Source organism: Aspergillus versicolor, assembly GCF_001890125.1.
Source record: "Aspergillus versicolor CBS 583.65 unplaced genomic scaffold ASPVEscaffold_5, whole genome shotgun sequence".
NCBI lineage: Eukaryota > Fungi > Ascomycota > Eurotiomycetes > Eurotiales > Aspergillaceae > Aspergillus > Aspergillus versicolor.
In genome coordinates, this window is record NW_024467528.1 from 1,038,128 (window position 1) to 1,054,393 (window position 16,266).

General features: G+C 50.3%; 3 protein-coding genes across 3 annotated transcripts; 1 reads left to right on the forward strand and 2 right to left on the reverse strand.

The window, feature by feature from the left end:
• Nucleotides 1-153: 153 nt before the first annotated feature.
• On the reverse strand, nucleotides 154-1,209 carry ASPVEDRAFT_676484 (uncharacterized protein). Its single transcript, XM_040815956.1, has 2 exons — nucleotides 871-1,209; nucleotides 154-658 (listed from the first exon to the last, which is right to left on the reverse strand). Exons 1-2 carry the CDS (start codon nucleotides 1,062-1,064, stop codon nucleotides 346-348), a joined length of 507 nt encoding a protein of 168 aa, XP_040668200.1. The 5' UTR covers nucleotides 1,065-1,209; the 3' UTR covers nucleotides 154-345.
• Nucleotides 1,210-2,216: 1,007 nt separating this feature from the next.
• ASPVEDRAFT_83942 (uncharacterized protein) lies at nucleotides 2,217-2,499 on the forward strand (the record flags this gene model as incomplete). The annotated part of the gene is made up of 2 exons (XM_040817472.1): nucleotides 2,217-2,310; nucleotides 2,384-2,499. The coding sequence occupies 2 exons, from the start codon at nucleotides 2,217-2,219 to the stop codon at nucleotides 2,497-2,499; spliced, it is 210 nt and encodes a 69-aa protein (XP_040668201.1).
• Nucleotides 2,500-4,725: 2,226 nt separating this feature from the next.
• Nucleotides 4,726-6,515, reverse strand: ASPVEDRAFT_41938 (G1/S-specific cyclin). The gene is made up of 2 exons (XM_040812467.1): nucleotides 6,060-6,515; nucleotides 4,726-5,997 (listed from the first exon to the last, which is right to left on the reverse strand). Exons 1-2 carry the CDS (start codon nucleotides 6,270-6,272, stop codon nucleotides 4,948-4,950), a joined length of 1,263 nt encoding a protein of 420 aa, XP_040668202.1. The 5' UTR covers nucleotides 6,273-6,515; the 3' UTR covers nucleotides 4,726-4,947.
• Between the last annotated feature and the right edge of the window lie 9,751 nt (nucleotides 6,516-16,266).

A 16,266-nucleotide genomic window follows, 5' to 3' on the forward strand; every position in this document is an offset into this window, starting at 1 on the left:
AACACCGCAAGATGGCTGATCAATAATACTGGATGTCCAGAGTATGCACCATGATACCGTTTAGGTATACAGACAACTCAACGATAATGACGAATCATCAAGCCAGGCTTACTTGCTCTGTAGACAGTACTTACACTCCGACAGTATGACCTCAGTCAGTTTCATGTGGTCTCGATGTCAGCCAGCCAGCCTTCTCACCTCACCGCTCAGGTTTAATCTCGCTCATCGGTCCGCAACCTACCGCATCTACTGGGACGGGTGTCCCTGAAACAAAACAAGAGCTCCCCCTTGACAATTCAGTCTAGATGTGGAGACCAGAGATCTAGAATCAATGATTGTCACCGGCTAACCTGCATACCCGGCCATCCAAGTACGTATGGAGTTCTCCACGCCGAGTCCGTGCATTGCTGAATTCAGCCAAGGCTGAAGCGGTGAGAATGAGACGCGAACCACACCATGAAGAGAACCACAGTCCGGAGTACTCCAGGCAGCAGAAGATGTCGGTGACAGGAGCGAGAGAATCGAGCTGGATGCAGAATTCAAGACTGTCCGTTGTAACACAACCGTATGCCCGACTCCGCGGTCTACAAATCGAATCGAACGGAATAGTGATCTACATTGAAAGCTAGCATAAGATTGGGGAGGAGAGAGTGGAACGCTAATAGTCCTGTATAGTTAGACTACAGTCCAAACACGGTCGTAGACGAAATGAATATCATTCCAACGAAAGCCTCATGCGGATACGTACTGGACACCGTAGACTCGACCACACCGAATAATCCCTCGTCCCTGCAGTACATTCTCGAACTTGCTCGAGACTCAAGGAGGCTGGAGGCCGACGTCTGTGGACATGCTCCGTCAGGTACGTACCTTACTTCGCTAGAGCTGGTCTTTAGCTCCGCAATTGACTGAGTTGTCCTCGTTCCGAGTCCTCCCGTGGGACAGAGCAGCAACGAGGCGGAATTGCACCCATCATTGCTTTTTCTCTGCCTAATTTGCCCGAGAGTCGACCTTTCCAGCCTCGTTGACTGATCTGGATGGCACCACGCAGCCGAGTTATCCATTTGGTCTAGTCTGAAGGACCTGGGCTCTCATAGGTCGGGTCAATTGTTGACATGGCTCGAAGCGGTTAGAGAGGTGTCTGTCTTAGTCATCGTAAATTAGCGGTTTAAGCTATTTTGGGAATGGGCCCGAGTTCTTTATAAATAGGAAGGAGAGTGACTGATCAAGTGACCTTTTTGTTACGCGCTGTTGGATATGGGTATTGGTACGGTAATTGCCCAATTAGAGGCAGGATAAGGGGTATGAGCGTGTTAAATACAATAGGGGGAGCTGTCCCAATCTTACTCTCCCATCAACAGCTCAGGCTGTGCTGTATCGACACCGTGTAGACAGCTTGTATGTAGACAAGTAACAAGTGACAAGACAGAATCAGCCTCACCTCGTCCCAATTGCCACAGTGGCGAGGGCCAGCCTCAAGGCCCAAGGGAGCCTGGGACAAGATCGCGAACTCACGGTCCAGAGACCAAATTCCAGGCCAGAAAATGGCCAACGGGACATCCGGTTTGCCGCCTCGTCTTATTTCGGCTGGGAAGGGCTCCCTGAATATCGCGCCCCTGGATGGCGCTACGTAAGGCGCTTTCCCCCATTCTGCAATGGCGTTCGTGAAATGCTGCGATGCAGAGACTCCGTCCGGGGTCATCCAGCCAGCCGGATCTGGTACAGTGTATACACTAGTTAAGGTATACTCAGTAAGATGACTGATCTCAGGCGCTGCTGCTGCTGCTGGCCTGCTGCTAATTTAGTTTGCTGCTCCATTCCCGTATCTGGTTTGAATCCTTATTATTGATTCACGCGATTAGCCTGCTGCTTCGTCTGGAACCTATTCCTCTTTGGTGCAGCTTCGTCCTTGCTTCCGGAGAGCATACAAAAGGCCTCTCTCTCCCATCCGTCTGTCCCCATACTATCATCAAACACATCTACCAAAGCCATCATCTCTCTTCTTCAAGACCACTTCATTTCACTTCTAGGTTCTTTGTCGTTGAGCCTTCTGCCTAGCAACGCCAGCCATTGTGCCTTGCTCCGCCACGACCTGTCAACCTTCTATATATACATATCGGGTTCTTTCAGTTGCTGTTAAATCTCCCTTCCCCACGATATCGATCGATTCAACATCCATCCCTCTCAACTGCCATCAATCCTGCCATCAATTCAACATGCCGCACAAAGTCAACGAGTCAAATTCCACGCTGTCCAGCAGTGGCAGCAGCACCAGCGGTGACCAGGTGGTGGTCGTCCCCAACCTGCGAGGTATGCATGCATGTCTAGATCGCGAATCTCACCAGTTACGGAGGTCACTAACACGCTGGTCTGCATTCTACAGGGTCTAATAATGCCGGCCCCCGGAAATCACAACCCCCGGTGGTCATCCATAACCACGGCGGTCAGACGTACGATGAGACGAGGCCGTCTGACTGGGATAGACAGCGATGGAAGTAGACTGTTTTGCATCCTCAGTCTGGCTGCGATTCAAGCTGCTGGCAGCTCGAGTAGGACGGACCCCGAGCCTGGAATCAGGAATGTGGCTCTGGCTCCTCCTGCATTACTCGCCCTATCCGCGCGGCTTGATACAGAAAAGTGAGGCGGCGATCGACACACCGTCACTTCAACTTTCCCTTTCCCTTTCTTTTCCTCCCTGTACAATTATTCTTCTTGTTCTGGACTGCATGGCCTTGCATTGTTTTCTTCCTGCCCTTTTTTTTTTTTTTTTTTTTTTGCTGTCTTTCTCCTCTTCTCACAAGCACACGTGTTCCTCCCCAGGTTCGCCAGTTTTCCCCAAACCCTTCCCCAACCTTCCCTTCCCCTTGCCCTTCCAAGTTGTATATTAAACTTCCCTTTGCTTTTTCCTTCTCTCGTTCGCATAGCGTGGGTGGCTCTTTCTTTTGTTGCTGTGCTGGCTGGCTGGCCACCGTTCTCATGTCATGTCACTCCTTTATTCGCCGACCTGATCACCTCATCGCTGGAAAGAGAGGGAAAGAAACCTCCTCTCTATCTGTCTCGGTGATCACTGACCAGTCTATCCCCGACCATCCACCACCCTTCATACCAATCTCCCTCTCTTTTCAGACGGCGCATTTCCCAGTCGGCTGCTGCCTCAGTCGGATCAGGTTTCGGTTTTTACGATTATCATCATCATCATTACTACTGCTGCTGCTACTGTACTATACCAGAACACCACCCTAGACGATACAATTTCGGGTTATTCAATATGAAGATATATATATCATCAACATCGTGACTACTCTTCTTAACTTAAATTAGCCTTTTAATCGACTTAACCTAAGCCTAGGCACTAATTTCGAATAGATGAAGGTAGTTGGGGCCGAGCTCCTCGCCACACCTCCCCCTGTCGCAAGAAAGACGGTGAGCACTGAGCAGGTAGTCTACCAGTAGCCATTCATCTTGTTCATCCATCGAGACACCTCACAGTAGCTTCGCACCTCATGATGCCGAATTCACCGTCCTCGGCTCTTTCTTACTCTTGCAGCTGTTTGCTTTTGCTTACCCCGGACAATCTCCGTCTATTTGATCAGGAGGTCAACCTACTTTCAACCTTGTCTTTCCCCCATCGTATTCTTCCACGCCCTTCATTCAGTTCGATCCTCCTCCCCCTTCCTAGCCCAAGGCCTCAATGCTTGGCCGAATACCTAAGGTAGTTTAGGAACAGCATTTTAGCTGCGCCGAACTCATCCATTAATTGGCAGCGTCACTATCCAATGTACGCATGTAAGGTAGCTAGCTCTGCCCAGTGCAGTGCAGTACTGCAGTGTAGTCTGCGCACCGACCGACCGAACTCTTGCTGAGTTGGCAATGGTACTGCCACATGTACTAACTCGTACCCCATACAGATGAGATAGGGTGTCAACTTCCCGTTACCGACTTCTCTCTGCACGGAGGGCGTTTTGACTCTTTATTTTCTTTCTTCCTGGGCTCGTCTGCGACAGTAGTGTTAATATGTTTACAGTCCTACAGTCCTGGGATTTTGTTTTTTTTTTTTTTTTTTTTTTTTTTGAAAAAGAGAATTGTATTCATATTCATCTTTTCAATGGATCGGTGCTTTGCTTTGCTAGCCTGCCGTCCATGGGATATGGGGGGTTGTGCTAAACTATCTTCTGTAGCTAGTTTACACACAGAAAAAAAAAACACAAAATGAAAAAAAGAGAGCCTTTTTGGGCTTCTCTTCCCCCTTTTTGCTGGTCTCCATTCTTTTCGCTTCCGGGGGTGTCAAATATCGTGGGGTAAATGATATTTTTTTTGCTCGTTTTTGTGAGAATCCTTGTTTTGATGCTTTTTTTGACGGAACCTCCTTCCACCAACCAAGAAGAGTGCTCATGCTTGATAAGTTAAGCACTCGCAGACCCGAGGGGTGCAGGTGGTGATAAGGTAAAGCCACATTAAGATCTTTATATGACGTGTTTTGTGGGCGAGTGTTGTGTGATGGGGGAATAAAGTCGAAAAGAGAAAAAAAAATTAGGAGTCAGACGTCGTCCGCACCATCCCGTAAAAACAAGAGACAGATGCAAGCGAGTCCATAAGAACTCCAATGGGCTTCGAAATGAAATAACGGATAAATTTCAGGCAGATAGATGCAGTCTGAACTCGAGATGCTCGCGCTTGCAATGCTAGATGTCAAGAATAAAATGGCAGATAGATGCAACTTGGTACACCCAAGGTATGATATGTCACAACATAAGGAGAGGGGTATGCAATTTTTTGCAGATAACAAAGAGAAAATGATTGTAAGAAAAAAAAAGGAAAATTCCAGGTCTGTCCGTGCAAGACAGCTGGCGGAACCACTCCAAAGGTTTTATGTAGAGTAAACCAGATCGGTTAAAAGATGGCACAAGATTCGCCAGGACGTGGTAGGCTTTGAAATACTAGCACAGCCTAATATCCTGTGGTGAAGCTCATTTGAGGTTGAAGGAATTGTTGGGACACGTAGGCCGACTCCTGCTGGTAGGGGTTGTGGGTCATGTACTGCTGCACACTAGGTGAAGGTGTCGGCGACGGTGAGCATGCGCTAGGCACCTGGACTGTCTTCACATAGCCAGCATTGCTACCATTGATGAAGGCCTCATTTTCGGGGGTGATTGGCGGGGTGATATATCCGTGTGGCATGTTGGAGGGATGAGGAGCCTTCTGAGGAGTAGCGAGCCCAATTTCTCCTTCATATGGCTTGGATTCAACGTCAACCATGTCGGAGGGAGGGCTCGGCGGCGAGTAACTTGCGATCGAGGCCTGACGAGCGAGGAACTGTTCGAGGATCTTCGAGACCCGGGAATAGTGAGATGAGGAGTACTTCCTCGCGAGCACCTGAGATGGCTGGTGAAGCTGTTGTGACAGACCCACCAGTGTCATCGAGTCATACTGCGAGGCCCATTCCGTGTGACGGGGTTGAGGACGGTTTAGGATGCACCGTGATAGGGCAAGGGATGCCCTAGCAAGGTCGGAGGATGGCTTGGACACGAACTCGCGGTGGAACATCGAGATCTCTGCAATATAGAGAGCTAGATGCTCGACCTCAGGGTCGTATGGAGTGTCCATGACTGCCGTCTGAAGGAAGGTGTCGACGGTTGGGTGTCCAATTGTCCACCCAAGAGTTTGCAAGACATGCCATTCCATCTGGATGAACATGTCATCGTCGTACAAGGAGCAGCACATGGACTTGAGTTCCCGGATGGTTGGCACACGATCCTTCTTGTCACCATACTTGGCCGCAATCAACAAAGCTGCACAGCCAACCAGTTGGTAGTGTCTCTTATAGACAACACGCTTGGAGCAGTATCTATCGAGAAGGTTGACGGTCAAGAACAGGGTCGATGGCAGTAATTGGAAGGCGGTATGAGCTTCGATTAGGAAGTCAAGAAGGTAAGGACGCATGAACCACTGGATTTCCGTTTGGATGTCAATTGATTCAACATCAGCAAGGGTAGAAGCCTGTGGTCACGTCGTGATTAGCCATGATCTCAAGGAGCTGCGAGGGGACCTGGATAACCAACATCCATGTCCAGCATGTGGGACAACACGTCCTCACGGTATTCCTCGCTCGTAACCCTGGACAGTTCATCGGCGATAGCATACTGACGCTCGCGGGCAATCAGCTTTGCATGTTCCTTTGGATCCATCCGGGGAACAGGAAAGTCCTCGTATGATTCCACGAAGAATGTGTCACAGGGTTGGTAGCTCGAAGTTGGGCGTTTGTGGTAGGCCATTTTGTCGAACTGGAAGGGGAGTGTCGAATTGAATAGTAGTATTCAAGGAGTGGATCTGAAGAGCACCGTGTCTTGCAGGGAACGACGGAATTAAGAGAGCGACAGTCGTCAAATTAGTTGTAAAGATTAAGGAGTGGAATTAGTTGGGCAAGTATTAAAGAATGACCAGCAACGAGATAATAATCTGAGTACTGGGGTAATGACGGCGAGCCAACGGGGTCGAAGCCTTCAAGGTAGCTAGAGCTAAAAAGAGAGACTGTATTAGTGAAAGAATTATTAAGATATTAAAACGAGAGTAAAACGGTAAAGATCCCGAAACCAAAGAGGGCAAGGAGAGAGATGGAGGTTCGAAAAAAAGAGAACAATGCGTTCTGGGGGAGCCATATAAGGAATCCCTTGGAGTTGAGTACTAACCCAGATTAAAGGCCTTCGGGCAGAGGGCACAATGCAACCCTTACCGTGACGGCGTGTCTGGCATCTAGGCTGGGGCAAGACGCAGGAATGATCCGTCGAGCTTGAGTCTGGAGGAAACTAGCTCGAAGGGCAAAGGACGAACGAACGTCTTCACCCTAGGAACCAGTGTATGATCGCGGGCCTGGAGTACTCCGGAATGTGGAACAGGAGTACAGGCACGAACCCTAGGAAGGGGTAGGGATACTGTCAGGGGGGAGCTCAGAATGCAGCAATATTCACAACGTACAGATTATTGCAACCCAGCGTCCTGCTAAGCGTCTTCGTACAAGATTAGAGTGATTCGTAGGATAGAAAGCTGCGGTTTGTCGAAATCCACATTCAAGGGATCCGGTAAGGTCGAGTTCGGTAGGTGCGAATTCGAATTGAAACTGTTCCTGGAGACACCGAAGTAAATAGTTAGCCAACCAGTTTCAAGCCATCGGTGTAGATTTGCATTTTCGAATTGACGATAGAGGCCAGTGAGAGCAAGACTGCTCGGTATGTAATGCGCTGGATCGTCCGTCTAAAGTATGCAACCAGGGGACGCATTCCCATGACGACCCCCTTAATTGGAGGTCAGAGAGAAATGAAGCCCGTGTGCCTTAAATAAGCATGGATTGTCCACGCAGCGGCGATTTTACAGAGAGTATATCTCTGGTATCCTCATTCATGATCATCTGTACATGAGTTTCGCTAACCATCAGGCGATTGTGTCCCACCCCAAGAGGTGGGCCCAATTCCCACTGACCGATAGACTATTCCATGATATTGCATTCCGCTGTCTGACGCAGGTTCCCAGGGTACATTGTCTCTCAGATACTGGATTGCAACGCTCCTGCTCCTGTTGTCCCAAGGTATACGAATGTTGAATCCGTTTTGAACCGCAGTCTCCACCAGACGCACAATGATCTCGACAAGGCTCGCTCGTTGCAAAGAAGAAGAGTACCGACGTGGATTGAGATTGAGAGGTGATATTGCGGCTCGAGGTTTCATGCTCCGACTGGCATCTATGCGGATGGCGTGGAACGGAGTTGGATGAAGGAAAAAAAAAAAGCAGCTCACCTTCCAGCAAATCACAACCGCAAGAGAATCATGTACACGAAAAAAAGCGTCTTTCAAAGGGAAATAATGAAAATGAAATCAAAAAAGACCCTTCTTGTTGCTCTTCTAACCGGCAGAAGCTGAATCAGGGGACTCTAACCGACTATGCCAGGGAATTGACCTCGACTGTCAGATTAGGGGGGGAGGTTCGCCGTTTGAGTTAACAAACGTCGAGGAGGTACGCGTCGAAGCGGAAGCTGACGGACACGGCTCGACTGGAGAGCTGGTGCAACGGATGCAGGATTAGGTCGACAGACAGGACGTCGTCGGCTGTATCTCTACCTGGAGACCAGTCTCAAATCTCTCCGGGGGAATTGACGAGAACCGGGGGGAAGAGAGATGAGAGGAGAGGAAGGGAGAGGAGACGAAGATGGAAGAAGGAGAAGGAGGAGAGAGGAATGAGGAGGAGCGGCTTCTCTCTCCAGGCGGGTGTAGGGGGAGAAAAGAAGAAGAAGAGGATCAAAGGGACGAGGGCCGGAGATACAGGTCTCGAGAGGGTCGGCTGAAGGTGAGCTGCTGTATGGCTGGAGCGCGGTATGGTAAAGCGTGACGGGTCTCCCCTGTAATTGAGTGGGTAAGCGTGTAAGTAAGGTGGGCTCGGGTATGGTATCGCGTATTTGAACCTTCAGCTGGGTCAAATTTGTATGGCTCGTATGGTTCCCGTCTTGTTTCAGCTGGTCTCAACAAATGCCAGTCTATCGTGCTTGCGAAAAGAGATACCAGTCACCTTCTGATTGCCCCTCGAAGCGCGTTTCGCAGTTGGCCGTTGAAACAACTCAATGCAGGGTAATGCCCGCTGGGTCAACTACTGGCTCTTACGAACTATGAAGCGGATTGCATGAGGAAAGTTCATGATGCTTGATGGTATTACTGGGCCTCGCTGAAAGTTGAATCGATGAGATCGCATGGAGGAGACTGCAGAGGAGTCCAGGCTTCCAGCCCGCAGTGAGAGGCGCTCCTTTTCCAGAACCTCGCAGGGAGCTCGGAAAGGCGAGAGCCAATTTGCTAGACGCGGCCTGAGCCCAGATGACGCCCTTACTGGAAACGTGAAAGTTTATAATAGTACCTAATAAGTTGTATTTCTGTCGGCTGCGACGGAGTACTGGTATCTTTACACACTGCACCGTGGTAAGACCCGTAGTAGAGGCCACTATCGAAGTGCCGATGTCTATGAACTCGGGTGAGTATTTGATTCTCCAAAGAGAGTGTGAAAGAGGGTCGATGTGTCTGAAGGATGCAAAGCATCTGGGAAACTGACTTCAGTGAACACCGATAACCTTTCTGACGTTGCAGTCCCCCCTTCTGGAGGAGCAGCCAAACGAGTGGTCCTTGTTGGTTGTGTGCAGCACCCGCGTTGTGCTGTGGGCGCCCGAGTGGGGAGATCTCCGGCCTTTCCAGCGAGTCCAGCGACTCGTTCCCAGCCTGTCCTCCTCCCTGGCTCCAGCCAGGAACACCTCGGCTGCTTGGCGCGGCGACTTTTATTCCCCTCGCTGTATTTTATCACAGAGCGAATTGTAAGTGTGGTAATTTCTACATCTTTTGGCCCTCCCATATCAGCCGCGTTTCGTTAACTGACCAGTCCACACTGGCCACTGCACTGGAGCCGTAATTTTAGGCAACACCGGCTCTGGCCTGTCGATGCCTCCAAAAAAGCAGTACTTGAGCGACAGACAAACGCACAACCACCTTCTTTTTGATTCTGAGTCGAAGTTGCATTATCAGACATCCGTTGGCTGCTTTCCGATGAGCTCGGTGGTGCCATTCCTTTGGGAATTGCACACGCATATCACAAGTGGGATGAATGCGATTCGAGGACCATTTTACGGCTCCCGCCCACATTGCGCGCTATCAATTTCCTTTCAGCTGCTGACGGCCGGTAAAACTGGTTCGCATGTGTCGCGACTTGTACGAATTGTATGAAGTGTACGCCTCCGTATGATGACCGCAGAGTGCGAGTACAGAGTAATCCCAAATTAATGCCATATCCATTCGTATATGCAGTGCCGTGTCTCCAAAGTGCTCCGCACTGTTGCCTATCTATCAAATCGACTACTTGCAAAGCTTGGGGTCATACTTTTGCCCGTGGCTGATATTTCTTGGTCTTGAAACCCACCCGAACCCATCGCTGTGAAGGACAGAACTATTGGAAGTTGGAACCATTGCGACGCAGTCGATCGCAGGCTTCAACACGACCCGGGATGGATGTAGTGCCGTTTACACAATTCCTGTATCGCTCTCTACATATTACTCGTACTTAGTTGTTGTTTTGGTCCTGGCGCGACGGTTGTTACAGCTCAACACGCTGCGCCCACGCACTGTCAATCTGTCATCCATCAGTCACTCTAATCTTTGTACTCCATGAGCTATAATGCCTATTTGAGCAAGCACGCGACACGTCCACGTCCTCGTCTTCCGCACTTAATGAGGCTGGTCCTGGTCACATCCATTTTGATAGCCCTCCGTCTCCTGGCCTCGGAAATAAGGAGCTCAATATTCTTTTTTTCTTTGACTCCCACTTTTTATTCACCAAAGTTCGGAAGAGGCTGGTGTGGCTGATGGCGTTACTTGTCACTTGCTTCCCCACTGATCCGAACTGCAAATATCAAGTATCAATCTGCCACCAAGGACCGTTGTCATTGAATTTAATCCTCCGCGCTGCTGGTCATATCCCCTCGTTATCCCTGTGCTCTCCTCGTAACGAGGCGTTTTGGGGATGACGGAAACTCCTGGGCCCGCCTTACTTCGGAGTTGATCTTCAATGGCCATCTTTGCAGCTTTGCCTTGTGGAATTGCGAGTTGCTAGCTCTGTGACTAGGACAAAGAGTGACGCCGCCATGTCCAGAACCACCAGGACGGCGGCTGTTTGATTCCGCTCACCTGGGCAATCCCACGGAATATCTCCGATGTAGATTTGCTGGCAAGTGGCTGCTTTGCAAAGGGGGCTTACTCATCACATACTACTGGCGAACTAACGGCGCAGGGGCAAACAGTTAAACAATTCGGACAATGAACAAGGATGTTCCAAGCCTACAATATTAATTTCCAGGCTTTTGCGCATAAGTGACTCGTATTCGTGGAGAATCGGGAGGCCAAGCAGGCCAGCACGAAGTGACGAGCCAACAAACGAACGAAAGCCCAGCCATTATTGCATGATCGCGGGCCTTCCTGCTGCAGGGGCTGGATATCAAATGAATTGGATCGAAATCTCCTTGCGATTGTCCCTGCAGTCGCCCAACTCCAGCCTTCAGATTTTCATTTTCATTGCAGGCGCCCTTACGCTGTGCTTGTGTGCCGAGTACGTTGCGTTGCGTAGTTTAATTTCGTTCTAAGACATTGGAAGGCAGATTGAATACCTGTATTCAGGCTGAGCGTGTGTAACTCGCATCGATACCTCACTAATACCTGCAAGGGTAAGCCGAACTGCAGTCGCCATTATTTCAACGAAATTTGCTGGGCTTTGATACTCATACGGCCAAGGACACCGCATTCGGACCCGAGATTACTGCGCACTCCTGCAGCCCACTGCGGATCCTGAAGTGCCTGGAAGATTCACTTGTTCGCATTTCGGTCAAGTTCCTCGCCGCTCTCTAGCCACGTCGTTCGCTGTCACGGCAGTTAAACAATAATGATGAACATCTGATGAACATCAAATTACGAGTACTTTGACATTCTGAGACGGCCCAGCGCGCCTCAGGCAGGCCGTCGTCTTGGACTTGGAGATCTCATCTCCGTGATTATCCCTCTCTCCAAGAGCCAAGATTCATATCCCACAACGTACCACAACAACACTCGCGGGCCCGGAAGGAACGGGAGAGAACTCGACCTCCCTACCAATTTTACGTAGTCCAATCTCCCCATTAAGCAAGCCTGACTCCATTCGGCGTTCACTATCCGGACTACTGCAGCAGGTATGCAAAGAAAAAAAATTCGCGGGTGGGCCGAGTGGAAACCGAGAGAAGGACGGAGGTCTGAAAATGGAAGGCTTCTAGAAGGATTACGGAACAGCCTCCCGGGGGTTGTACGGTGCATAGGAACCCGGTTTTTTGGATACGTTGCTATTTTTTGATATGTCAATTGTTTAAGGCTCTATGGAATACTGTTTGCTAGTATCGCTGCGAGGTTCAGCAGGTTCAGCTATCAGAAGATAGTCGTTGCCACTCTTGACATCATTTAAAGTGACTGCCCAGTGTGATGTGTTGTGTCTGGGTCTGGTAATAACTACTATAGTCAATGATCGTTTGTTTGCACTCTGTACAGTAAGTTAGCAGTAACTCTTCATCTTTCTCGTCTTGTATGGAGACCGGAGCACATCTCCTGAATTAGCTAACTAGTCACGACTGGGCAGCCCTGTTAGTAACAGTAACGAGAATTGTCCTGATGATCCACTACGGTTTCTCAAAGTCAAGGCCCGGTTGTGGTAGACGACGAGGGGTTGGATATCGGCAGAACGATTCGGTTGACGAACTGTTTGAGGAGCTGTCTGAAGGGGTCGAGGGAACCTTCAACCCTGCGCTATCTTCAACTTAACAGCCTGAAAGAAGCTTGTCTCTGCGAATTAAGCGCGTGTCGAACAAACCTCATCATGAGATTGAGTTCGTTCCAGCCAATAGGGGCCACTGTAATCAGACTGTGAATTTGCCTTTGCCCCCTGGGTCGGGTCTCAGTTTCATCTCACTTTTCCAGCCCCTCCGTTCGAACTTCGGCGTCACTTCTGACTTCTGACTTCTGACCGTTGGGCGAAAAGTGACACAGAGACCCTCCTGGTAAAAAAAAGATTTTTTAGCCTCACCGGAACTGCGGAGACGCCTAACCGTGGATTGAGGGCTTTTCAGCGTCTTCTTGATGGTTCTGCGCGAGTTGACAGCCTTGGATGGGTCTAATGGAGTCAAAGTCGCCTTTGAAGCAGGTAATGGAAGACAGTGGTAAGTAAGTAATTCATACATACATGACCAGGACCGGCAAAATAACAGCCTTACAAAAGTACAGGTAAAATACCCCAAGGGGCTAAATAGAAATCAAGCGGGCCGGCTGTAGCGTAAATAAACGACTCCACCTCACCCCATAGAACGCAGGCCTCCGCCTCTCACTCACAGACACAGTGACGCTCAGGACGATGATTCCTGCTCTGCGCCTGGGTGTTCAGTCCCAAGCCCGGGAACTCGGCGCAAGCGAACACGCGAATTGCATCGTTATTAGTCCAATTGTGGCTCCGCACAGGTCCCATCGGTCGCCGGAGATTATCGACCAAAAGTTTGGCTCGCGAGTTGATCGAATCGATAGATCCTGCGCCCAGAGAACCGTACCAGATCCATGGCGTCATTGATTGACTCGCGTCCCACGTTTCGGGCTTTCAGCGCGCCCCGTTCTGGCCTTTTGCAATCACAGATCAACAATCTTCATTAAAGCCTCTTTCAGCTCTCCCTCGGGGTATTGCAGGGTCTTCCTTCATGTTTGTGAATTGCCACTTGCTTCATCAACATATACCGTCGTTTGAGGCATCCTGAGCATACCTTGGCTATCAATTGAGCGCTGTCCCGCTGCCGCTCAGGACAGTCCACTCTTCGCCCGCATTTCTATAAGGGGCCCGGGGCCTCATAGAAGAATGACATAACGACCGGGATCAAAAGCCTTATCCGCGGCCCTTGGCAGCGACTCAGAAAAGTCCTTTACGCGCGTTGATTCGAGGATCGCGTTAAAGTCAATCGCGCTTATTGCTAATCTGGCGTGTTTGTTCCCAGTTTTTGAACTAATCCTGGGCCTTTCTCCAGTTCAGTCGAGGGGATCCCGGCTGGCCGAAATCCAATCCAAGGAAGCCTGGCCCATCACTTGGAACGCGCAAGACTGTCAATCCTTCCAAGGCACTGTCAGCCGTCTCACTACTGACACAGTGACACCCCAAGTCCGAACTCGTTCCTCTGATCGATGCGACTATGGGCTGGCTTCGGTTGCGAGATTGCGATTGCGAATCGGCAAACTCCTCCTTGACCAGCAAGTTTTGTGTGTGCGAGGCGAGCTGAATCGTCGCATCAGCCACCTCCTGAACCAAGGATTCGTCTCGCCATTATTGAACTATACGTAGTAGCCGATAGGAGCGTCGCCCAATACTTCAAACACTGCCAGCGCCTGCCATCACATGCACCGCCCAAGGCTTGGGGGAGCACCTGCGATGATCTCTGTCGGCATCGCAGCTCTAACCGGGACCCCGTAACTCTATCTTGATTCAAGTTTGACACGGCACGCGAGTGGCATCTTTCATGCGAAGTCGCGACCACTACTTGTTTGGTCTAGAGTATGTTCGAGATCGCCATTCTCACGGTCTCCATTTGGCAATATCTTACACCTCTGCTCGCGCAATGCTTGGAAGGCCGTCGCGTTTATTCTCAAACTCGAGTAACTGCAGCAAGGATATAGGCCGCTAGCTTTGAAATGATACGAGAGACAGGCCTCCCACGAGCAATGATGTTTGATTGGACTTGTCATCGTGAGACGCCGGCCAACACCTATATATAGAGCATCATCAATTTCGAGCATTCTGCCTTGGGCTGCCCACGTTCGTCTTGTCGATCAAGGCCAATGAAACCTTTATCCAAACTCACTAATTCGACGAGATGCCCGTGACTTGCCACCGTTTAATCACCCACAGCACAAGGTTTTACCCCTTCAGGCTTGCTTTGTGGCGAACGGACACAATTGGTGCGCAGTATTGTAACTGGACGTCGAGTCAAGACTCAAGAGTAAGATATCCATCTACCTACTTTACACCAGCTCCGAAGCCAACGCCCGCATTGATGTGCCGCGAAAACTACAGCGCAAGACAACAATGGTGAAGCACACAGGTCGTGGTGACGCCCAACGCGGCTCATCTCGAAATACCCCGCACCCGGACCGACGATCGAGTCGTCGATTCAGCTGAACTTGCAAGCCTCAAGCCACTCGGCAAGACAGTCCTTGCCACTCACACGGTGCGTCGCGGATGCTGCTGGGAGCATGCATAACGCGGTGCAGTCAATGACCAGCCTCTCCTATTTTCAGCCTCTGCAATTCCTGGGTGCAGAATAGCAGCCCCTCCTGCGGGAATTTTATCCCTGCGGAATCGTGACATTCTCGCCCTATCAGGCCGTTTACCTTCAAGGGCGGCATATTTAGCCCAAACCGCAAGCCGCGATGGCACAATTGCGACTGGGGTCTGACTGACGTGGCAGCCTTTCAGGCATCGAATTCTGGACCACACACTCGACGTGCATATGTCTGTCACGCTTCCTTCGCAAGACGCATTGATATTCGTCTTCGCGACATCGAGGTCCAACTCGTATCTTACCGAATTCCTGTTTTCATCAGTTTCTGATACCCAATCCCTGCGCGTCTGCTTCCATCGATGCAGCTCTTCCTCCAGAGGACAGTGGGTGTAAGAAGACGGATCCCCGTACGCTATTTTAACTTGGCACCCATGCAATTGTCCTCCACGCCTCAATGAGACGCCTAGAGACAGTCTCCCATCCACTGTGTTGTCAAGTCTGAAGCTTATTATATGATTGTGAACGGACTGCAATGCAACAGTCCGGACTGGTTGGCTGTCGCTGCTGGCCGCTGCTTATCTTGTTCCACAGACTCTCATAGGTCAGGTGCATGCCGCCGGATGGGCTGCTTTCATGCGAGTCATGCCCGCTTGCTCTTGAAAACGCGCGCACGCGATGGACGAGTTGTAACTTTTGGGATAACCAGCGCTGTGTGGTGGCGGTGATGCTCGGTGAAAAATTACGGCCAACAACTGTAGAGAAAGTGAGGGAACAATTAGCAATAGAATTCGAGGGTCTCTTGTACTTTGCGTGACTTGGACGAATCGTTTGCTGACTTGGTCCGAGGTACCACTGACCTCAAGGGGCATCGTCTCAAAAAGGACCTGACCATCGCAGCCTCTCGGGCATCAGACATACTCGTAGGTCCAAGTAGACTTCCTCAGACAGAACGTGGTTCAAAGAGAACCGTGTTCCATCACTTTGGCCATCGCTCACGTGACCTGGAGCTCCGGGTGGAACCTCCGCAGACGCTAAAATTTGTATCAAGAAAAAAAAGTAGAATACCGCCGAGTCCAACAATCGACCGGACGAGCTTCAATCCAAACCCACCTAACCTCCGTATACTTTCATCGGAATGTCTGCATAGCGGTAGGCTCTTTGCTTCGAGCCAGAGTACCGTATTTTCTCTCAATACAACTTCATCGCATCCACCTGAGCGTGGGACACCGCAAAACCAACGGTCCTCGTCGCCGAACCTCTCCTCCCCCAAAACCCCTCACAGAAGTTTGTTTAACACGATAAACGACGCATAATGGATATCCACCGCTGCCGCTTCGTGCCGTACAACCCACAAGCCATCAATGCGCTCGCATTCTCCCATCCCCCGTCCATCGGGCTCGGCGGGAAGGGCGTCCCTACCCTCC